Source organism: Podarcis vaucheri (assembly GCF_965113315.1).
Source record: "Podarcis vaucheri genome assembly, chromosome: 10".
Taxonomy (NCBI): domain Eukaryota; kingdom Metazoa; phylum Chordata; class Lepidosauria; order Squamata; family Lacertidae; genus Podarcis; species Podarcis vaucheri.
Genome location: NC_138748.1, coordinates 71,666,273 through 71,690,959, shown reverse-complemented (window position 1 = coordinate 71,690,959; position 24,687 = coordinate 71,666,273). Strand labels below are relative to the sequence as shown.

The window sequence follows — 24,687 nt, the reverse complement described above, 5'->3', positions numbered from 1 at the left end:
GGGATTAGTGTTATGAATGCATCTTGCCACAATTCTGGCAATTTCCCTTTACATAATATCTCATTCATAACCTCCCATTTTGCAAAATGTGGTCATTGCTGCTTCTCCCCACATTGCCTCTTTGTTGTTGTTTAGTCGTTCAGACGTATATGACTCCTCATGACCCCATGGACCAGAGCATGCCAGGCACTCCTGTCTTCCACTGCCTCCCACAGTTTGGTCAAACTCATGCTGGTAGCTTGGAGAACACTGTCCAACCATCTCGTCCTCTGTCGTCCCCTTCTCTTTGTGCTCTACATCTTTCCCAACATCAGGGTCTTTTCCAGGGAATCATAGAATCATAGAAGCACAGAGTTGGAAGAGACCACAAGGGCCATCGAGTCCAACCCCCTGCCAAGCAGGAAACACCATCAGAGCACTCCTGACATATGATTGTCAAGCCTCTGCTTAAAGACCTCCAAAAAAGGAGACTCCACCACACTCCTTGGCAGCAAATTCCACTGTCAAACAGCTCTTACTGTCAGGAAGTTCTTCCTAATGTTTAGGTGGAATCTTCTTTCTAGTAGTTTGGATCCATTGCTCCGTGTCCGCTTCTCTGGAGCAGCAGAAAACAACCTTTCTCCCTCCTCTATGTGACATCCTTTTATATATTTGAACATGGCTATCATATCACCCCTTAACCTCCTCTTCTCCAGGCTAAACATGCCCAGCTCCCTTAGCCGTTCCTCATAAGGCATCGTTTCCAGGCCTTTGACCATTTTGGTTGCCCTCCTCTGGACATGTTCCAGTTTGTCAGTGTCCTTCTTGAATTGTGGTGCCCAGAACTGGACACAGTACTCCAGGTGAGGTCTTCTCTTCTCATGAGGTGGCCAAAGTCTTGGAGCCTCAGCTTCAGGATCTGTCCTTCCAGTGAGCACTCAGGGCTGATTTCTTTAAGGATGGATCTGTTGGATCTTCTTGCAGTCCATGGGACTCTCAAGAGTCCCCTCCAGCACCATAATTCAAAAGCATCAATTCTTTGGCGATCAGCCTTCTTTATGGTCCAGCTCTCACTTCCATACATCACTACTGGGAAAACCATAGCTTTAACTATACGGACCTTTGTTGGCAAGGTGATGTCTCTGCTTTTTAAGATGCTGTCTAGGTTTGTCATTGCTTTTCTCCCAAGAAGCAGGCATCTTTTAATTTCATGACTGCTGTCACCATGGATCCTTCATGGATCACTGCCTTGCCGTGGCAAAGGGGCTTGAATAACTCAGAGAAGCTATGAGCTATGCCATGCAGGGCCACCCAAGATGGTCAGGTCATAGTGGAGAGTTTTGACCAAACGTGATCCACCTGGAGCAGGAACCGGCAAGCCACTCCAGTATCCCTGCCAAGAAAACTCCATGGACAAAGACAACATCGCCTCTTACTTTGAGTGTATTGTGTCAGCTAATGAAGGCCCATCTCTTTCCCTCACTTTAACGAAGAAAAGTGGGGTGTGGGTGTGTGTGTCTTCAGAGTGAGACAATCTGGTTGAGATGGACAAGGAGAGTGTCTGTTCCACATCTCCAAGGTGATCATGAATGGCTGGGTGAGATTTTGTCCTGTTTCCTGATCTGGAATGGGAGGGGGGGAGATCAACTTCTGCACAGGGTGCAACTGAAGTGGAACGGCAGGGCTGTGTGGTCCCCTGATCCACTGGGTCTCTGGGATTGTGGGACAGTGGTCAGAGCTTGCCTTAAAGGTGAGGTGCTTGCTATAACAGCAGTGTCAGTGAACACCTCTTACTTGATGAAAGGCAGGGAGCTCTTCCTGGGTTGGCATAACTCTGTGGTGGAGCCTCTGCTTTTGGAGACAGAAGACTCCAGATTTGTTTCCCCACCCTCTTCCAGTAGGGCTAGAAGCCTGGAGAGCTGCTTCCTTTCAGAGCCAGATGTAGCTGTGCGTCGACCAAACATGAAGGAGTGAGATCTGTTCTTCGGAACTTCATCACTCTGGCATGAAAACTGTTCCTGGCCCAAGGTGTCAGCCAGAATGGCACCTTCGTTCATGCTATCCTCCTTCCTTGCTATCCTCTTCTGATCCAAATGCACAAATGCATGACTGGCGCATACTTTCCCACATGTCATCGTCATCAGGAAATGTTCTTGCAACTGAGTTGGCATCATCAAGAGGAATCCATTCTCCATCATCTGATAAGACAGGGCATGAAACACCACGTTCCTTTGCCTAATCAGAGTACAGATTGAAATCCTGCCCACCAGCTAATGCTGTTTGTGGGCTGCTATGAGCACATCCTGATATACCCAGGAGGAGTTTAGTTTCAGAAGAACTGCCTCCAGTCTTCTGTAGCAGAGCTACAGAGTGTTCACCCCCCAACAATGCATTTCAAAGGCCACATCTTGCTTTTCAAGGTATATGTAATTAAATAACCTCAGGGCTGTGCACCTTAGGGGGGAAGGTGGTGCAAGGGATCTGAGGTGGAGGTGAGTGTGGTGCCATAGTCCCACATAGTAGAGGGCGTCATCAAATGTTCACCTCTTGGCACAAATTCCAACTTGGACCAATTAATAGAATTCCCTGATATTTTACCAAAGGCATCTACCAAAGGTTTCCTGCTTGGCAGGGGGTTGGACTCGATGGCCCTTGTGGTCTCTTCCAACTCTATGATTCTATGATTCTACTGTTTTCATCAACATAGGAACAGCAGTCTGAGGTTTCAAAATAAGCAAAAGTGTGTAATCGGCAAATAAAACCAATTGTGATCCATAGCTGTCAACGTTTTCCTTTTTTTTTAAGGGAAATTCCCTTATTCTCAATAGGATTCCTTGCAAGAAAAGGGAAAAGTTGACAGCTATGTTGTGATCTGCTCCGTAGATCTCACAATGTTGTCTAATAGCAGAGGCCATGGGTTCTAGGCAAATCTTAAAAAACAAAGGTGAAAGTGGACATCCTTGTCTTGTTTCTCTAGACAGTGGGAAAGTAGCAGACAGGATGCCATTAACTTTCATTCTAGATGTAGGTGAGTCATGCAATATTTCCATTGGTGTTTAAAGTCCAAAGGAAATCCAAATTTACTGAAAGCTGCCTTCATATACCGTTCCCTTTCAGCATCTAATGATAAAGTTAGGAATTGATCTTTACTTTTGTTTAATTCTATCAAAGCCATACCAATCGGATATAATCTGCTGCTTGTCTCATTTTTTATAAAACTGGTTTGGTCATTCTTAGCAACGGACGCTATGGCTTGCTGGATGCTGTTTGCTATGGTTGCTGTTAAAATCTTTGTAATAATAATAATAATAATAATAATAATAATAATAATAATAATAATAATTTATTTATACCCCGCCCATCTGGCTGGGCCTCCCCAGCCACTCTGGGCGGCTTCCCTAAAAACCCAAAATACAGTAAAATATCACATGTTAAAAACTTTCCTGAACAGGGCTGCCTTAAGATGTCTTCTGAATGTCAGATAGTTGTTTATCGCTTTGACATCTGCTGGAAGGGCGTTCCACAGGGCGGGCGCCACTACCGAGAAGGCCCTCTGCCTGGTTCCCTGTAGCTTTGCTTCTCGCAATGAGGGAACCGCCAGAAGGCCCTCGGCGCTGGACCTCAGCGTCCGGGCAGAATGATGGGGGTGGAGACGCTCCTTCAGGTATACTGGACCGAGGCCGTTTAGGGCTTTAAAGGTCAGCACCAACACTTTGAATTGTGCTCGGAAACATACTGGGAGCCAATGTAGGTCTTTCAAGACCTGTGTTATGTGGTCCCGGCGGCCGCCCCCAGTCACCAGTCTAGCTGCTGCATTCTGGATTAGTTGAAGTTTCCGAGTCACCTTCAAAGGTAGCCCCACGTAGAGCGCATTGCAGTAGTCCAAGCGGGAGATAACCAGAGCATGCACCACTCTGGCGAGACAGTCCGCAGGCAGATAGGGTCTCAGCCTACGTACCAGATGGAGCTGGTAAACAGCTGCCCTGGACACAGATTTGACCTGTGCCTCCATGGACAGCTGTGAGTCCAAAATGACTCCCAGGCTGCGCACCTGGTCCTTCAGGGGCACAGTTACCCCATTCAGGACCAGGGAATCCTCCACACCTGCCCACCTCCTGTCCCCCAAAAACAGTACTTCTGTCTTGTCAGGATTCAACCTCAATCTGTTAGCCGCCATCCATCTTCCAACCGCCTCCAGACACTCACGCAGGACCTTCACCGCCTTCACTGGTTCTGATTTAAAAGAGAGGTAGAGCTGGGTATCATCCGCATACTGATGAACACCCAGCCCAAACCTTCTGATGATCTCTCCCAGCGGCTGCATGTAAATGTTGAAAAGCATGGTCCAGAAGGATGTTATGATCCATGGTGTCAAAGGCCGCTGAGAGATCCAGCAGTATCAACACTAATCAGTGATCAGCTACCCTGATGAACCCTCCAATGATGCCATCATTCCTTTGCAAATGGCAAGTGCATACCCATCCACATGATGGCACCATTGGCTTCCCAAACAGATGCAGTTCTGATGGTGCGGGGATATATATATATATGTGTGTGTGTGTGTGTGTGTGTGTATGCCTGGCGTGCTCTGGTCCATGGGGTCATGAAAAGTTGGACACGACTAAACGACTAAACAAACAAACATATATAAATAATGCAATTGGAGAGGGCGCATCGGAGCTAGACAGTCGATAGCCCTGGTTAACTCCACATTCCAGCGGGCCACCAGGGAATCAGGTGAAAGGCCATCAACATGTGAATAAAACACCCCCTACCACTCTCTGGAAACCACCTGGATCAATTAAGTGGCGGGGGCGGACCATACGAATCGGTCCCACCTCCCTGCAGAGTGGAAGGGTCACGGAGAAGTCCAGTTGCACCAGGAAGTAAGGGGGAGACTCCCTGAGATGCCTCCATCTCAATATCAAAGCTTATAGAGGAGTCTATTCCCTTCAAGGCACCATATTGCCAATGTTTCAAAGGTCTTAGCCAGTGCTTTGAACTGGGTGCACAAATGACAGAGAAACCACTGAGGCTGATGCAATATAGGAGTATTTATTTCTGCAGCATATTTGTAGAGGCAGGTACATTTTTAAAAGTTATGCTTCCCCATCAGAATGATGAAAAGGTCAGGGATCTGCACTGAAGGAGGATTCCTTCTTCTGCCCATTGCCCAGTAGATCTCTTGGCATCTCAAAATGGTTGTGACATTTCTTTCTGCAAGTGCCTCTGTTGCCCTCAGTCCCCATCATCTTATATATATTATACGAGGGATGGGGCACCTACAAGGCTGTTCCCCTCCCAACTATATCCTCAATTGATTCAGGTTTAAAAAAAGGAGATTCCAGCTAAACACAAGGAAGAACTTTCTGAGTGTAAGAGCTTTTTGACAGTGGAATGGACGCCCTCAGAAGGTGGGGAATTCTTCTTCCTTGGAGGTTTCAAAGCAGAGGTGGGATGACAGCCTGCCAGGGATGTTTTCGTTGTGATTCCGGCATTCCAGGGGGTTGGCCTAGATGACCCTCAGGGTCCCTTCCACTTTCACAATTTTATGGTTCTGTGTAACATTAGGGGTGGACAACAGGACAATTGGGAGCTGAAATTGAGCTCCTAATTAATCCTTTGCAAGCAGGAATGGGGACAGCAAGCGCTCCTTGAATTGGTTGCATTACATATTTCCCCCGTAGATTTGTCTTACAGATTGGAAAGTGTATCACAGAGGCCCTCCTCTTCACCACTGATCGGTGCTAAGAGCAAACCCCATTGGGAACGTCCTACTGCTGCCAAGGGGGGGGGTGTCTTTCTCTCATCTAATTAGTGCTGGACTGAAGCCCCTTTGGAGACACCCTTTCAGCAACAAGAAGCTGGTTTGCGCTGAGAGCACAGCTGCAAGGGGGCTGGCTGGAAGCCCCACTTTGTCTTTTTGCAGGTGTGGTTTGGATTCAAGCCGCACCTGCAAACAGTCATTTATTCTCTGCAGAGGGATTGCTTTCATTAAGGCTCCACCCTTCCCAGGGCTCTAGAAGACACTGCCATAAAAGGGCGTTGGTTCTTTGCACAGTGAAAGAGACCAGTTGAATGTCCTAAATGGCTTGCAATCTGAATCAGGATATTGGAGACCAGTGAGTTGGGAGGGGCAGGAAGTAATAAAGGAAAGTAATTGGTTCTTGTTTCAGGGGCATGTGTTTAAATTCACAATGGGCTGAGGCATCTATTAGGGAAGGGGAGGCTGTTGTCCTCCTGACGTTGGTGAACCCCAAGTTTTTTCATCCTGGGCTCCCAGGGAAGGGGGCTCTTGCTACTTGCAGGATTCAATGAGATCTATTGCAGGCTACTGTGAGAGCAGGACGCTGGAATAGATGGGCCACTGGAATGGGGCAGAAGGGCACCTCTGACGTTTTCATATTCTGAAAAAGGCGCAGGTAGAAAGACAGCGTTGGATGGAAGCTTCTGAGATTTGATGGGGTCAGCCAGGGAGAGCGAACAGGTCAGGAGGATGCAGATGCTGGCTCATGTTCACAAATATAGGATTCTTCATATCGGCAATCCTCAGCTCTAAATCTCAAAAAAACTGGAAAGAAAAAGAGAAATGAGCTTAGGCAGAGTGACATCAGGGGCTCCTTGGCATGCTGCTGCTGGGACCCCCACACCCTCAAAACACATGCACCCCCACACCCCATGGTGCGTGCAAAGAATGTCCTTTCTTCTTCCCCCATTCAGAAGAAACCCAGCCACCTATCCAATATTAAATTGGCCAATGCGGGTGGTGGCATCTATGGGGAGGACCTTGAGTAGAAAGCAAAAGTGTATTAGGATGGTGTTCCCTGTCAGTCGGAGCCCCTTTGGGAAGGCTAGATTCTTGTAAGGCAGCTTGGGAATATCTCTACCAAACAGATGAAAGGGCTCTAAAGGAAGTCCTTCACTCTTGGCCAAAGAGCAGGCAAGGAGCACATCTCATACCCGCAGTAGAAATCAAGAAAATACTGCAACCCGCATTGCTTTGAGCATGGCAGCTCCAAAGTACCAGTTCTGAGAGTGGACTCCTTACCGTCCGCACGAAACAAGTAGACACATGAGTTGATGCCACTACTCATAGGTTCTCCCTTAGTCCACGGTAGGAACTCGGGAACAGAGCCATCTGTCCACTCCCAATTTCCATCCTGTAGGGACAAGAGAGGTGGGATGTTCTTTAGAAAGAACAGATCACTAGGTGACACTTCCAAGACACAGCACACTCCTTGATGATTCCACCCAAAAGAACCACAGACAACATTATTTGAGTTGCAGGACATCAGCCAGGAGCCCACCATGCCTGTATTGGCCTCCAGTATGTTGAGTCCAGAAAACCTTCTCGTAGCATTTCATCAGCTGGGGAAGCCCCATAGAAGAATCTTCCCACTGAATTCATTTACTATCAGCTCCAACAGTGCTGACGGAGGAGGAGGAGAAGGCCTTGGAGACTCACCTTATCATTGACTGACAATCCAATCCAGACACGTAGTACCTTTGGAATTAGAAGCATGTCAGACACCCTACGCAGTTCTTTCTTATCATGAATAGAGGCAAGCTCAGAAGTCGGGTCAAATATACGGCAGACTCTCTGAGAAGTGGAAAAAAGAATGAGTTTTATGCAGCTACACTTACCTTTGAATTCTCCTCAAAGTCAGGCTCAAGGTTGAATAGTGCAGTCGCAATACGTGGAAATCCAGCTCTGGACATGTGACTGATTGAAACGCAAGAGATCCAGCACGGTGCAATATCCCCATTTGTGTCTCGCTCAGTTTCTTCATTGTCTGATTTTTAATTAGATTCTCCACTTTCAGTTTGTGATTTTGTTTATAAAAAGAAAAGTTCTCGGGAGAACTGAGCAGTATTTGAGTGGACATTGCCCCAGTATATAAACATTTGTTTGCAATTTCACCTCATATACTGCAGCTTTGGGTGTTATTTTCAAGAATACATTTTACCCACAATTTCTTCTAATACAGTGGCACCAACTGGTGGGCAGGGGGCCAAGAGCCCCACAAATCTTCAAGGATGTGCCCGGGGCCCCTCAAAATTCTGTGGTGTCTGTGCGTGCATGCCTCCTAACGTGCTTTTCTTACTCACGTACACTGCATGTCGTGTGAAGTATATGTATGTTTGTTCAAAATATATTTGGGGAGAACGAAATTTCAAATAATGCCTCTGTTTTGATGTGTGTTATTTCAGGACATGCCAAATCCAGTTGCTCTCATTAAGATGTGCTTCAAAGCCAAATTTCCCCCCATCATGCCCATCTAATGAATTGCATGTGCACTTTTAAGGCTGCCAGATCCATCATGCAGCATGCTTGGGCAATGTCCGGTGACGTAGTGGTCATTTTATGTTTGTGCAAAAGCTGGACACAACAGCCAACCTGTCCCCAAGGAGAACTGAAAGCCTTGCCTTGAAAGAATGAAAAAGCGCAGGTAGCTGTGTTGATCTGCTAATATATTCCTTCCCGAAAGGAGGAACAGTACCTGGCAAAATACCCGTTCTATTCGGATGAGCTTGGCTAATCAGGACATGGTAGGAAAATGCCAGGGATGTGCCCTACCATAGCAGGAACATCATTCCTATTTATTTAGACAGGGCAGCCTTGAGGTAAGAGCTGAGCAAGCCAACTACCTGGTGCATCAAATGTCAGGGTGCTCACACGGCTGTTATTTTCCTGGTGGGCTTCAATGACTCCCACACCACACATTTCAAGCACCTTTAATAAACATGTAGCTTATACCCAAGGACCATGGGAACTGTAGCCTTGCGGACAGCAACCTACAGCTCCCTGGACTCTTGGGGGAATGCCATGTTCTTCAAATGTGTGTTCAGTGGCTGTTGTGGATCTTGCTTGCCTCATCCCTTATTGCATAAGCTGTTCTGACTCTCTCTAACGTACTTTGGGTTCTTCATGCTATTCCCAACAAATGGGCATCATTTATGAACCTACCTGTCCCTGGGGGCTCACTTCAAAGCAGAACATGTTGGAGCCTTCATCAAACCTGAGTAAGTACTCCAACCTTTGGTGCCAATGGGTCTTTTCTGGGATGATGAGCCCACCATCTCAAGCCATCTTAAAGAAGGCCTGCCTACTTCCAGCCTATGAAGAGCGTATCTATCCAATCACTATCCCACAGAACCTTTCCAGGATTGAGTTTCAGTGGCCTTCATCCAGCCCCCTAGTGGTTCCAGGCAATGGTCCTGAGCTTCCTCAGCCTCATCTGAATCTGCGAAGAACGATAAACTGATGAACTGAGCTGGTTGCCCAAGGCCTCACTTCAGATGCCTAAATGACATCTCATTAGCTCTTGAGATGCAAAAGATGGCCATGGGATTGAGATTCATAACAGGTCTTCTGCAGAGACTCTCAAGAATATCTTGTGTTTTGTGCCCTTGTTCTTTCTGGACCCACCCAAAGCACCTAGAGCCCCCTCTTACCATTGCCTCATTCCATCTCAAATGGTCGGAAAAGATTCGATAGCAGCTTCCCTTTAATCTGGTCCAGCCCCGGAGGCAGCCTTGAGGTAGCAGAAAAGGAGAACATTAGCATTCAACATGGTCATGTCAGCACAGGAAACAGTGGAAATAAAATACCTGTATTTTGGGGGGCTCAAAATTGAGAAAAAAGGGGGGATTGAGCTTTTGGGGAGGATTATTTGGGGGGAATGCAAAAAATCTCTCACCCACCAGAACGCAGGACACAACCCCTCGCATCACTTACAATTGCCGCTTACAATCTCGGGCTTGCACTTCGTTCCGACGAATGAGCGATTTTTGCCATCTCTCTCCCACAATCAAGTGGCCAATCGCCGCTTAAAAACTCAGGCTCACATTTCCTTCCGGCAGGTGATCAATTTTCGGCATTGGCCACCTGATTGTTGTGAGCAGGGGGAATCCTGAAAATCGCTTGCGCACTGGAACGGAGCACACAACCGCTCGCATCGCAGCTGCCTGATTGCCGCCATTAGCCCTCCTGCTTGCCACTGCGGCAGCCAATAGACAGCTGCCCTTGTCGCAGGAAGCGGGAGGGTGATTGGTGGCCGCTGGCAGGTGGTTTCTGCAATGTGAGTGGAAACCACTTATCAGCTCCTTGATTGCCGCCAGTGGCCGCCAATCATGCTCCCGCTTGCTGTGACAAGGGCAGCTGTCTATTGGATGCCACAGCGGCAAGCGGGAGGGCTAATGGCAGCGATCAGGCAGCTACGATGTGAGTGGTTGTGTGCTGTGTTCCAGCGGGTGAGCGATTTTCGGGATTCCCCCCTCAGCACTACCCGTGTATAAGACGAGCCTAAATTTTGAACTTCATTTTTGGGTCAATAAAGCTCATCTTATAGACCTAAAAATACGGTGCCATACTTCCGGGTTGGCGCGAACAGCTAATGGCGGATTCCCTCCGAGCTCCAGAGGGAATCGGCTCCGCTGGGGACGGGTCTTGCCGCGACGGCGACGCGGAGACCCTTAAAAACCGCAGGCGCGGATGCCTGTGGACCTGGTGACTCGGTGGGCACCTTAAGCGCCCCCCGACCCATGAAGAGCCTTTTTAAAGGCTTGCGGAGAGGGTACGGAGAGTGGCGTGGTGCTGGGAGTAGACCGCTATCCCAGCGGAGCGAAGCCGTGTGCCATGGCTGAAGAGCGCTGACTTTTTTCCTTAAATTCGGACCCAAAAAAGAAGCAACCCGTGAGTAGATCGGAATCTGGACTTTAAAATACTTATCCGCGAATTTGGTACGACCGGGGGATGTGTCAAAGGGAAGTCCGCACCCCCCCCTCCTGCAGACGATTTAAAGCAATAGCAGGAAAAACTAAGTTGGGGAGCCTACCCTTTTGGGGTGAGTTAAAAAGACATTAACTTTCACGATTGGATAAAAGAAGTGTGGAGCTGGAGTGTAAGAGTGGTTTTTTAGAAGTTTTTCTTTTGCCGTATGCAACCCCCCCTCCCGGGCCCGGGAGCGTCCTGTCTTTGAGCTTGCTGAAGAGGAAAGGAGTTTGACAGCTGTCAAAAGCTGTCAAACGGGTGATTTAAAGCGAAAAAGTTTGATACTTAAGATCTCTCTGGACTAAATGTGATATAATTTAACTAAAGTGTTTGGAAACAAAGAAATAAATAACGAGGTAAAGGATTGTTGGGAAAAGATTACTAAGTAACTAGATTCCCCCTAGGGGGAATTCTGAGACATTACAATGGCTGTGGATGGAAACTTACTAGCTGAAATAGAAAAAACGTTTTACCTTGTGGGAATTTTACAAGAGCAGAGTCTTGCTATGAATAAACAACTCATGACCTTGACTTCTGGAATAAGCAGCTCTGCTGAAAGTATGGAGGATTTGAGTGAGAAAAAATCTGCAGCTGAACGGAAAGAGATAACGCAAGAAGGAAACGAGACTAAACAAGCAAAGGAGAAAGTACAGATGGAAAGCACAAATCAGAAGCCTATACAAATGGTTTATAAACAAGAAGACCCTTGGATTATGTGGATTACAAATCTGCAAAAGATCCGAAAGATGAAGGAGAAAGCCCCTGGAATACTTGGAATTCAAGAATTTAAAAGAAAGAAGAAATATGACTGGGGCCTCCATTTTCATTTTTACTCTTATTTTCATTCTTATTCTGACTCTGAATATGAAGGATTGGTGGAAATTTTGCAGCAGTTGGTTCTAAGTGCTTTGGTGGGAAGAAAACCTGGCTTGATTGGGATAGAACTCCTTCGAGATCCGAAGACCAACATGAAGGATCACCAACAAAACCGGCGGAGAGGGACTGAAAGAGATTTGAAGGCCTCGGACGTGAGGAATCCAGGCTAAGAACTGTTATTTTGGACATATATTTGGGAAGGGACGGAAACCGGGGATGGGAGGGGGGGAAAACAGAATTTCAAAAACACTTATGACTTTTGGGTTTAGTCACTATGATTCATGTTTTATAAAAAATGGGAAATCGATGGAAGAGATTTTGAGTCCAACTTAGGAAAGAACTTAATTTTTTATAAAAGATGTAATATTAACATGGCAAGGAGAGAAAATAATAACTTGCTGACAGAATTATGGGAATTGGGATGCATGGAGGGGGGTGGGGGGAAGTCAATGATCAAGGTTAAGAAAGTAAGATTTTTGAAATTTTACGTGTTCTTGTCTTTGTCTTTTATGTGTGTGTTATGTCTTTATAAAATTTGAAAAACCAATAAATTTTTTATAAAAAATAAATAAATACGGTGCCATAAAAGTCAAAGGGAAATTGAACGGCCTCAAAGACGTCCCAGGTCACGGAGTTCACCACTTTCTTGGTTTCCAATATGACATATAATATTTTCATTGTATTGTTTTAAATTATTTACCTGCCAATTTTCCAGTCAAGGGAAGCTAAGGAGACTAACAGCAATAGATAATCTTATTTCAACCAATAATAAAAACCACTAGGAAATAAATACTACTAAACCAAGAATGATTCACAGCAAAAAAAGTTGAAATTCTAATAGCAAAAGGCTGTTCCAAAAAAAGGGGGAAATAATGATTCACGGTGTAGTGGTTGGGAGTTACTCGTGCGTAATCCTGCTCCGTTTGAGCATTAGATTGCCGGGTTAAACCCTCCGGACTGCACAGCCCATCTCAGCGTGGCTGCCCTTAGTCACTCGTAGAATCTGTCTGTGGGCGTTTCTTAAAGCGCTGCCAACATAAGAGCTGTTTGACGCCCAATCGTCTCCGCCTCTCACTGCGCGGGAGTCTCCTGCGCAGGGTGGGCGTGGGCATTGGGGTGCCTGAGCTCTCCTCACTAACTTCCAACGAAGAGTCCTGGAGCCCCTGCACCTCCCTGTCCCATTGCTCTCCTGGATCCCTGGTGTTACACTTATTCCCTTCCCCTTCTTCCCAGCTGAGTCTCCCCCTAGCGCTGGGACCTTCTCCTGCAGAATCAGAGACCCTCTCCTTCTCCCGTGCCTCTGATGTCAGTTCCCTGACACACGGGAAGGCTCTTTGGCACTTTAAGGCCTTCTGAAAAGTGTAGCTGTTCACTGCAACTATACTGGGGGTGGGGCCACCACAGAAAAGACTCCCTCTCTTGGTGGTAGCTCAACTGACAGATGAAGATGGTGGACAGACCAGTATCCAACTGGAACGTCTGTGTGCAGGGAAGAGGATACAGGCACAAACAGTTTAACAGATTCCATAGGTCCATCCCATTCAGGGGCCTAAAGGTTAAAGTCAGGGGGCCTGAAGATTGAAGTGCCCTGGGAGACATTCACCTCCCTCCCAGGGCTCCCTTCACTCCCCCTCCGACCTGTGGGCTCTATTGTAGCCTCTTCTCTGGTCGGCGAGCCAAGGAAACCCTGGAATGAGCTGTCCTCCTCATCGGTGGGTGCAAAAACCTCTTCCCACCTGCTAAGGTTCCCACCCATGGAATGACCCTCCCAATCCGATTCTTCTTCGGATTCTGAAAACCCTTCGAAACTCTCTTCCTCCTCCGTGGTACCGAATTGTTCCTCCCAGAATCTCTCTAAGGGCTGGGGCTTATCTGGGAACCATCGGTGGAACACTTCCACCATATGCTCGTCGCCAATTGCCTCTGCTGGCACCTACGTTATTTCCGACCAGGGCTCTCCTTCCCACGCCACCAAGTACTCCACTTGCCGACCCCGCCACCTTGAATCAACTATCTCTGTGGCTGAACTTTGGTGTTCCCTTTCTTCTACCGGTGGTTGTGGCATGACTTCTACCTCCCGCCCCTCGAATTCCCGCCCCTCTCTGTGTGGTGAGAGCAAGGACCTGTGGAACACGGGATGTATTTTCATGTTGTTGGGCAACCTGAGCTTGAACGCCACGGGGTTTATCTGTTGTATGACTTCAAACGGCCCCAGTCGTCTGGGCTGCAACTTCTTGCACCCTCCCTTAAAGGGTAACCCTTGAGTGGACAGCCACACGCGATCCCCCACCCTTATGGTTTCCCCTTCCCTTCGGTGTTTATCTGCTTGTTTCTTGTAATTGGCCTTGGCCCTTTCTAGGTTCATCTTGAGCTGTTGATGTAACGTTTCCATTTCTTCCACAAACTGTTCAGCTGCGGGCACACTCCAGCTCTGTTCCTCATTACCCGGGAATGCCCTGGGATGACACCCATAATTGGCCAAAAATGGACTCATTCCTGTGGACACATGTTCAGCGTTATTGTACGCAAATTCTGCTAACGCTAGTTTCTCTACCCAATCATTCTGCCTCTCGCTAATGTAGCAGCGTAAGTATTGTTGGAGTACGCTGTTTGCCCTTTCCGCTTGCCCATTGGTTTCTGGGTGTCTCGCTGTTGAGAAGCTGACCTTGACTTGCAGTAGGCTCATGAGCTTCCTCCAGAACCGTGAAGTAAATTGTTTTCCGCGGTCTGAGAGAACCCTCAAGGGGGCGCCATGTAGCCTGAAAATGTGTTCTACAAACAACCGTGCCGTTTCTTCCGCCGTCACCGCATGTGAGCAGGCGATAAAATGGCACATTTTGGTTAGCAAGTCGACTACTACCATCACTGCTGTTTTTCCCCTCGATTTGGGCAGATCCGTCATGAAATCAATTGACACCACCTCCCAGGGTTTGTTTGGTGTGGGTAAGGGTTCCAGCAAACCTGCTGGTACCGTGCGTTCCCCTTTGGCCCTCTGGCAGCGGTCACACCCTCTTACATATTCGCGTACATCTTCCCTCACCCGTGGCCACCAAAATTGTCGGGTCACCAGCATCATGGTTTTGTGTTGCCCAAAGTGCCCCGCTGTGGGGGTGTCATGAAGTTGTTTGAGTACCCTTCTTCTTAGAGCCTCCCCCGGTACGTACATTGCCCCCCTGTAGTACAAAACCCCTTCCTTCTCTTCGAACCCCTCTGGTGCTCCCCTCCCATCTTGGAGTTCCCTGATTTTTGTTCGTGTGAATTCATCGTCCCTAGTGAGTCCTGCTAGTTCTCTCGTGCCCACTAGAGTTCCCCCCCACACCCATCGGTCCTCAGGTATGACGTGTCGGGTCTCCGGCGGCCCCTCTCCTTCGAAGTACTCTGGTTTCCGCGAGAGAGTGTCTGCTCTCACGTTTTGCTCGCCTGGCACATACTGGATTTCGAAGGAAAACTTGGAAAACTCCTGCGCCCAGCGAATCTGTCTCTGGTTGAGCACCCGTGCTGTCCGCCAATATTCCAAGTTCTTGTGATCTGTACAGACCTGGATCTTGCGCTGCGCCCCTATCAGCAAATGGCGCCACTGACGAAAGGCGGCGTAAATTGCTAGCAGTTCTCTGTCGTACACGGTGTAGTTTTGTTCCGACTTGCTCAGCTTCCTCGAGAAAAAGGCACACAGTTTCCATTCTTGCTTGTTCAGTCCTGGCTGCAACAGAACCGCCCCTATGGCTGTGTCTGACGCGTGAGTCTCCAACTGCAGTGGTTTCTCCAAATCCTCATGTAGTAATTGTTCTTCTGACGCGAACACCTTTTTCAATCTTTCAAAGGATTGCTGGGCTTCCTCCGTCCACACAAACTTCTTTTTACTACTGAGACAGTCCGTGATTGGGGCTGTCAAGTGTGCAAAGTTCTTGATGAACTTCCTGTAGAAATTGCCAAAACCTAGGAACCTCTGCACATCCTTTCGTGTCTTTGGGGTTTTCCACTCCAATACTGCTTGCTCCTTGCTTGGGTCCATGGCTAAGCCTTTGTCAGATAACTTGTACCCCAGGAACTCCACCTCTCGGGCATGAAACTGACATTTCTCTAGCTTGACCCACAACTGGTGCTTCTGCAATCGTTGTAGCACTTCCCTGACATCTCTCACATGTTGCTCCTCATTTTCTGAATATATCAAGACGTCGTCCAGGAATGCTACACAGTTCTTGTAAAGCAGAGACCCCAACACGTGGTGCATGAACGCTTGAAAACAGGCGGAGCCTGACTGTAATCCGAAAGGCATAACGAGATATTCAAAGGCCCCCAGGGGTGTGAACATGGTGGTCTTCCATTCATCTCCCTCTCTCATTCGGATTAAGTTGTAAGCCCCCCTAAGGTCTAGCTTGGTGAAAATCTTTCCCTTCCTCACTCTCGTCAGAATGTCGTCAATTCTGGGCATAGGGAAAGTCACAGGTTCTGACACCAAATTTACCGCCCTGAAGTCCACCACAAGCCTCGGTTTATCAGTGTCCTTTTTGTCCACAAAAAATACTGGACTACCCCCCACTGCCTTTGACTCTCTTATAAACCCTCTCTTTAGGTTCTTGTCGATAAAGTCCCGTAACTCCTTCATCTCCCTGTCTGACATGGCATACAGCTTACCCACAGGCAGCTGCGCCCCAGGGAGCAAATTGATCTGGCAATCGAACGGCCTGTGGGGTGGCAGTCTATCTGCCTCCTTTTCACTAAAAACCTCCTTCAGATCAGCATATTGTGGTGGCACCTCCCCTTTACCCTCCATTGCAGTGCTTGCCACTCTGGCTACGCTCATCCTCGGCATTTCCCCACCTAAGCAGTGCTGCAGGCAGTAGTCAGACCCAAAGCTGATGGTCCTCTGATGCCACATCACCACTGGAACATGTTGCGCTAGCCAGCTCATCCCTAATATTATTGGGGGACCCGCTAATGGGGCAACGTGGAAGGCGATTGTCTCCGAGTGCCTAGACACTCTCATTCTCATCGGTGGGGTCTGGTGGGTAACTCCCCCCCCAATCAGTTCCCTCCCATCAATGGTGGTGACTTGCAGAGGTGCGTCCAAAGGTAGCAGGTGAAGCTGATGCTCTAAAGCAAAGTCCCTGCTAAAAAAGTTGCAAGAGCTTCCTGAGTCCAGCGTACCCTGAACCTTCACTGGGTGCCCATTTGGGAGTTCAAGCACCACCTCAATGGCAATTGCGGCTCTTGGAGAATCTGGTTTGGGCACATTCATTGGTTGTTGGCTCGGCTGCTGTGCCCGCTGATTGGCAGCCAAGCGTTTCCGTTTCCCTGCTCCGGGGTTTGGGGTTCCTCCTCCTCGCCCTCCACGGCCCCCACCATCCCTTGCCAGGCCTTTCTTTGTGGGCAGACTCTGGCAAAATGTCCTGGCCGTTGGCAAAGGAAACATTTCTTGGTTGTTTTTACATCCTTTCCCTCCTTTTTGCGACTCTCGCTGGAGTTTGAAACCTCCTGGGCGCGCGCACCGCTTATTTCCATTGGCTCCACCGGCGGGGAAGGCTGCCTAGGTATTCTAGGAATGCGGTAGTCATGACAACGCTGCTCTCTCCCTTCCCGCCTCTCTTGAGCCCGCGCTTCCTCTCTTACGCCAATCGTAAGGACTGCTTTGGTCAGCTGATCCATAGACTGTGGGCGGGGTGCGTGCGAAAGCTCATCTTTGACCGTTGGTGACAACCCCTCCTCAAATAGCATTTGTATGGGTTCCGAGTCCAGCTGCCACCCCAGGCAGTGAACGATCATTGCAAAACGTGACCAATAGTCTCTAACTGACCCTTCTCCCTGCTTACAGCTCAGCAGTTCCCGTTTTGTAACAATCTGCTGCACATCGCTACTGAACATTGCATCCATCGCCTGGAAGAATTTCGGTAGATCCTCCATGGCGTCATTCTGCGTCGCCATAAGCAGTCGAATCCACTCTCTAGCCCCGTCCTGCAAGTGCCCCACAATATAAGCAACTTTCGCTGCGTCATTTTCAAAATCGTTTTGCTGCAGCTTCAAGGCATATTCTATTTCTGTTCTAAACGCCCCATACTCTTGAGGCTTTCCCCCAAACTTATGCACCAGTCCCGGTACCTTCCTCACTATGGGGGTGGGTTTCGCCTGAGCATCCAGAGACCATCGTTCGTCCAGCCTCACCGTCAGGATGGCTATGTGCTCTTCCAAATCGCGGTTTCTCTCCTCCAGTGATTTGCCTCCAGCCGCCCCTTTCGTGGCTCCGACTTCTCCGGTCTTACTCATGATGCCCCCTTCTGCTTGTTGCGCACGAGCAACTTTCAGGTACAGACAGATTGCTGTAGTGGTTGGGAGTTACTCGTGCGTAATCCTGCTCCGTTTGAGCATTAGATTGCCTGGTTAAACCCTCCGGACTGCACAGCCTATCTCAGCGTGGCTGCCCTTAGTCACTCGTAGAATCTGTCTGTGGGCGTTTCTTAAAGCGCTGCCAAGAGTTGTTTGACGCCCAATCGTCTCCGCCTCTCACTGCGCGGGAGTCTCCTGCGCAGGGTGGGCGTGGGCAGCAGAGTGCCTGGGCTCTTCTCACTAACTTCCAACGAAGAGTCCTGGAGCCCCTGCACCTCCCTGTCCCGTTGCTCTCCTGGATCCCTGGTGTTACACTTATTCCCTTCCCCTTCTTCCCAGCTGAGTCTCCCCCTAGCGCTGGGACCTTCTCCTGCAGAATCAGAGACCCTCTCCTTCTCCCGTGCCTCTGATGTCAGTTCCCTGACACACGGGAAGGCTCTTTGGCACTTTAAGGCCTTCTGAAAAGTGTAGCTGTTCACTGCAACTATACTGGGGGTGGGGCCACCACAGAAAAGCCCCCCTCTCTTGGTGGTAGCTCAGCTGACAGATGAAGATGGTGGACAGACCAGTATCCAACTGGAACGTCTGTGTGCAGGGAAGAGGATACAGGCACAAACAGTTTAACATATTTCATAGGTCCATCCCATTCAGGGGCCTGAAGGTTAAAGTCAGGGGGCCTGAAGGTTGAAGTGCCCTGGGAGACATTAAAACTGGTACAATCTAAGTGCTATTGAAGCTGCGTGCTGTATACAGAACAGGATTCTGTCATTTTGAACCAAACAGCCAATGGATCTACACTTGGCTTTCCAATGCTGCCAGAAGCTTCTCTTTCTCTAAGGAGACATCAACCACCTCCAAGATGAAATGATACCTTACCATTGGGACCGTAGGGGTTTTCTGCTTCTTTTATTTTCATTGCGAAGCCAAAGGAGAGCTGCCATATCAGAACAAGGCAGGTGCAAAGGAGGCTGAGCCTGGGGTCAGAGGAAGGCTGCATCTGTTTCTGGAGACACAAAACACACAATTGCTAGGCTGAGTTTCCTCTATCCATCGGTCAGGAGGCGAGGCATTCGCTTTCTAACAGAAAAAACACTCATTATCTCACCCAGATAGAATAAAGTAAAGGTAAAGGTAAAGGGACCCCTGACTGTTAGGTCCAGTCCTGGCTGACTCTGGGGTTGCGGTGCTCATCTCACTTTACTGGCTGAGGGAGCCGGTGTACATGCGGGCAAAATGGCAAAGCCACTTCTGGTGAACCAGAGCAGCGCAAGGAAATGTCGTTTACCTTCCCACCGGAGCGGTACCTGCTTATCTACTTGCACTTTGATGTGCTTTCGAACTGCTAGGTTGGCGGCCTCATTTTTAATAGTAGCCCATAAATCAAAACCACAAGGGGAGGGAAACATAAGGGTCAGACCGAGCCCAAACCAAAGGCCAGGCGGAACAGCTCTGTCTTGCAGGCCCTGTGGAAAGATGTCAAGTCCCGCAGGGCCCTAGTCTCTTGTGACAGAGTGTTCTACCAAGTTGGGTCCAGTACTGAAAAGGCCCTGGCCCTAGTTGAGACCAATCTAACCACCTTGCGACTTGGGACATCCAAACTGTTGTTATTTGTGGACTTTAAGGTCCTTCGTGGGGCATACCAGGAGAGGCGGTCCCATAGGTACAAGGGTCCTAGGCCGCATAGGACTTTGGAGATATAGCTGCCATTTAAAGGCCAGCACGGAGAGTCAAAGAGATCAGAAAGGGGGAGATAACTCACCTGGTTTTTAGAATGAAACAGGGTTGACAGTGGTTAAGAAGGTGAAATATCTGGGGATTAACATGACATCTAAGAATGTAAATTTGTTTAAAGACAATTATGAGAAATGCTGGACAGAGGTTAAAAAGGATCTAGAAACATGGTCAAATTTGAAGCTTTCCTTGTTAGGCCGAATTGCAGTTATTAAGATGAATTTATTGCCTAGAATGTTATTTCTATTTCAAGCATTGCAAATTCTTGACAAGATGGACTGTTTCAAGAGGTGGCAGAAAGACATTTCGAAATTTGTCTGGCAGGGCAAAAAACCCAGAATAAAGTTTAAAATTTTTACCGACGCAAAGGAAAGAGGGGGATTTGCCCTGCCGGACTTAAAACTGTGCTATGAATCAGCAGCTTTTTGCTGGATGAAAGAGTGGTTGCTCCTCGAGAATACAGATATCTTGGATTTAGAAGGTTTTAATAATGCATTTGGATGGCATGCATATCTATGGTATGACAAGGTTAAAGCGCATAAAGCTTTTAATATTCACATTGTTAGGAAAGCATTATATAATGTTTGGATCAGATATAAAGATTTGTTGGAAAATAAAACCCCAAGGTGGCTGTCGCCAATGGAGGCTAAAGCCGTGAAAAAACTTAACATGGAGGCCAAATGGCCAAAGTACTGGGAAATTTTGGAACAAGAGGGAGATAGATTGAAATTACAGAGTTATGAGAGATTGAAGCTTAAACCACGAGACTGGCTCCACTACTATCAAATAATGGAGGTGTATAAACAGGACAGGAAAATTGGCTTCCAGGTGGAGAAATCAAAACTAGAAACAGAGCTGTTAGAACCCAATGCTAAAAATTTGTCAAGAATGTATAACTTGTTGCTGAAATGGAATACACAAGATGAAACAGTTAAATCAGCTATGATTAAGTGGGCACAAGACATTGGTCATAACATTATGTTTGCTGACTGGGAACAGTTGTGGACCACCGGTATAAAATTCACGGCATGTAATGCCTTAAAGGAAAATATTATGAAAATGATCTATAGGTGGTACATGACCCCAGTCAAGCTAGTAAAAATCTATCATTTGCCTGATAATAAGTGTTGGAAATGTAAAGAAACTGAAGGTACTTTTTATCACCTTTGGTGGACGTGCCCGAAAATTAAGGCTTTCTGGGAAATGATATATAATGAAATGAAAAAGGTACTTAAACGTACTTTCCCTAAGAAACCAGAGGCCTTTCTCTTGGGCATTGTCGGCCAATTGGTGCTAAAGAAAGACAGAACTTTTTTCATGTATGCCACAACAGCAGCAAGAATACTCATTGCAAAGTATTGGAAGACACAAGATCTACCCACCCTGGAGGAATGGCAGATGAAGGTGATAGACTACATGGGACTGGCTGAAATGACCGGCAGAATCCGTGACCAGGGGAAAGAGACGGCGGATGAAGACTGGAAGAAATTTAAAATTTACCTCAAGAAACTCTGTAAAATTAATGAATGCTAAAATGTTGAGGTTTTTGAAAAAAAGGGGATTACAGCTGTAAAAGATTAAGTAAAGGAAAGGAATAAGGGAAAATTTGATAATACCAAGGGGCAGGATTTGCTGAAACAAATTTGGAAATTGGGATGCAGAAAGGGGAGGTATGGGGAAGTTGGTGAAGTAAGGTTTAAGAAAAAAGGATTCGAAATTATATATGTTTGTTTATGTGTTTGTTTGCCTTTATTGTGTAATGCTTGTGTTTATAAAAATTGTGGAAAACCAATATTTTTTTTTTTTTTAAAGATAACTCACCTGGTTTTTCAGCTTCTCTCTCTCTCTCTCTGAGCTGCTGATTCTTCCTTATTCAAGTGTTCCAGTTGAGCTACGCCTGCGTGGGAATCTGGTCTTTATGTGTCATTTATAGTCTGATAGGTAGGCAATGGCATGTGGTGAGAGACACTTGGCAGCACAAGGGAAGCCTAATGGTTCAACGCAAACATACACCAAGATCTTTTGCATCAGAACAAAAAGTACAGAAAGATCTCTTTCACTTGAAAGCCACTGTGGATTGAAAAATATCCAACTTCTATGAAGTGGAAATTAGCAAGGAGGAGGAGAGTCATGCTAGGCAAGGAGAAAGTAAGAAGGTAGGAAGAGTGCTCCTGGATCTGCCCACCCGTTTTACAAGATGTGGCCATTGCTTCTTCTCTCCACAGCGCCTCTTACTTTGAGTGTATTGTGTTAGCTAATGAAGCCCCACCTCTTTCCCTCACTTTAAGGAAGAAAAAGGGGGTCCTTCTTCAGAGTGAGGCAATCTGGTTGAGATGGACAAGGAGAGTGTCTGTTCTACCACAAACACATCTCCAGAGTGATCATGAATGGCTGGGTGAGATTTTTGTCCACTCAGTTTCCTGATCTGGAACTGGGGGGGAATACCACCTTCTGCGCAGTGTGTAACTGAAGTGGAATTGCAGCGCTGTGTGGTCCCCCGATCCACTGGGTCCTTCCTTCCTTCCTTCCTTCCTTCCTTCCTTCCTTCCTTCCTTCCTTCCTTCCTCTCCTCTTCTGATCCAAATGCACAAGTGCATAAGACTGGTGTATACTTTCCCAATGTCATCAACATCAGCAAATATTCTTGCAACTCAGTTGGCATCATCAACAGGAATCCATTCTCCATCAGCAGATAAGACAAAGCATGAAACATCACATTCCTTTGCCTAATCAGAATATAGATTGAAATCCTGCCTACCAGCTGATGCATTTTGTGGGCTGTTATGAGCACATCCTGATATACTTGGGGGAAGGGGGTGTTAGTTTCAGAAGAACTGCCCCTGGTCTTCTGCAGTAGAGGTACAGAGTGTTCACACCCCCAACAGTGCACTTCAAAGGCCACATCTTGTTTTTCAAGGTTGTTGTTGTTTATTCGTTTAGTCGTGTCCGACTCTTTGTGACCCCCTGGGCCAGAGCACGCCAGGCCCTACTATATTCCACTGCCTCCCACAGTTTGATCAAACTCATGTTGGCACCTTCGAGAACACTGTCCAACCATCTCGTCCTCTGTTGTCCCCTTCTCCTTGTGACCTCCATCTTTCCAAACATCAGGGTGAACCTCAGTATATCCCTTTGCCACTCCTTGAAGCATCCTCCCTTCCCCCCGAATTGTCTTCATTAGCACATTCATTTTGATTACAGATATCCTTCCCCAAAATGTGAGATTCACCAACAATTTATTTTTATTTTCATTAAGTTTGAATCCTGCCACCTGACCAAACTCATTTATTCTTTCCAAAACTTTGGGCAGACTTTCTAATGGATTATCTGTTGTTCTTATAAGATCACCTGCAAAAGCTTTTAGCTTAAATGATTTCCCCATCACCACTATCCCCTTTATGCCTTCATCTGCTCTTATCCTCCTTGTCAACATTTCTAGGATCAAAATAAACAGTAATGGGGACAGTGGACAGTCCTGTCTTGTTCCCTTAGTTATTTTAAAGGTTTCTGTTATTCCATTGTTGATAATCAGTTTGGCTTTTTGATTCCTGTAAATGGCTTCTGTGCCCCTATTAAAAGACTTCCCCAGGCCCATTGATTTTATCATTTTTTCATAAAATTCCATGACACATTGTCAAATGCCTTTTCCGTGTTGACAAACATTAATACTGGCTTCAGGTGGTAGCCTTGTTTGTCTGACGCAGTCAAAATAAACAAAAAATTGTCCAGTACCACCTTAGAGACCAACTAAGTTTGTTCTGGGTATAAGTTTTGTGTGCACGCACACAGATATCTGAAGAAGTGTGCATGCACACAAAAGCTTATACCCAGAACAAACTTAGTTGGTCTCTAAGGTGCCACTTGACAAGTAATACTGGCAGTTTGTCACTTCTTGCCTCCAAGTACTCCAATATGTCAATTACAGTTCTTATGTTATCTTTCATTCTTTGAAGTCTCTCAGCCCCACTCACCTCACAGAATGTTTGTTGTGGGGGAGGAAGGGAAAGGAGAATGTTAGCTGCTTTGAGACTCCTTAAAGGGAGTGAAAGGCGGGATATCAAATCCAAACTCTTCTTCTTCTTCTTCATTTGGCATCCCAGTAGGAAACCTGCTTTATCTTCATTTACAGTGGTACCTTGGGTTAAGTACTTAATTCGTTCTGGAGGTCCGTTCTTAACCTGAAACTGATTTTAACCTGAAGCACCACTTTAGCTAATGGTGCCTCCTGCTGCGCCACTGGAACACGATTTCTGTTCTCATCCTGAAGCAAAGTTCTTAACCTGAAGCACTATTTCTGGGTTAGCGGAATCTGTAACCTGAAGCATATGTAACTCGAGGTACCACTGTATTGTGTCTTTTAGTATACTTTTTAATCTATTTGTCAGAATATCTGCAAAGAGTTTATAATCATTTTTTAAGAGGGATAACGATCTATAATTTTGAACTGTTGTTGAATCTGTACCTTGCTTAGGGATTAGTGTTATGAATGCATCTTGCCACAATTCTGGCAATTTCCCTTTGCATAATATCTCATTCATAACCTCCTTAAGCGGTTGTGCTAGGGATTCTTCCAATTTCTTATAAAAAGAAGCTGGTAAACCATCTGGGCCTGGTGTTTTCCATTGGAAGTTTTGCATTGGAAATTGCCTGCTGAATTTCTGTCATAGTACCTGGAGAATTTAACCATTTTATTTTCTCATCCGGTATCTTCGGGAAATTATTTTGACATAAATACAGTGGTACCTCGGGTTAAGTACTTAATTCATTCCAGAGGTCCGTACTTAACCTGAAACTGTTCTTAACCTGAAGCACCACTTTAGATAATGGGGCCTCCCGCTGCCGCTGTGCTGCCGGAGCACAATTTATGTTCTCATCCTGAAGCAAAGTTCTTAACCTGAAGCACTATTTCTGGGTTAGCGGAGTGTGTAACCTGAAGCGTATGTAACCCGAGGTACCACTGTATTTTTCTGTTCTGTCTTAGTTTTCTTTCCCATCTTGATATAATT

General features: G+C 46.9%; 1 protein-coding gene across 1 annotated transcript; it reads right to left on the bottom strand.

Moving 5' to 3' along the window:
- Positions 1–5,733: 5,733 nt before the first annotated feature.
- On the bottom strand, positions 5,734–21,518 carry LOC309541453 (C-type lectin lectoxin-Thr1-like). Its single transcript, XM_082239331.1, has 6 exons — positions 21,503–21,518; positions 18,827–18,953; positions 9,436–9,515; positions 7,445–7,579; positions 7,028–7,139; positions 5,734–6,550 (listed from the first exon to the last, which is right to left on the bottom strand). The coding sequence occupies exons 2-6, from the start codon at positions 18,945–18,947 to the stop codon at positions 6,468–6,470; spliced, it is 531 nt and encodes a 176-aa protein (XP_082095457.1). The 5' UTR covers positions 18,948–18,953; positions 21,503–21,518; the 3' UTR covers positions 5,734–6,467.
- Positions 21,519–24,687: the final 3,169 nt, after the last annotated feature.

Coding starts and splice junctions, on each gene's coding strand:
- LOC309541453 (XM_082239331.1), bottom strand. CDS start 18,947: ATGCAGCCTTCCTCTGACCCCAGGCTCAGCCTCCTTTGCACCTGCCTT. Junction 9,516..18,826: donor AAACCCCTACGGTCCCAATG/GTAAGGTATCAT, acceptor TGCTACCTCAAG/GCTGCCTCCGGGGCTGGACC. Junction 7,140..7,444: donor GATTGTCAGTCAATGATAAG/GTGAGTCTCCAA, acceptor TTGTCCCTACAG/GATGGAAATTGGGAGTGGAC.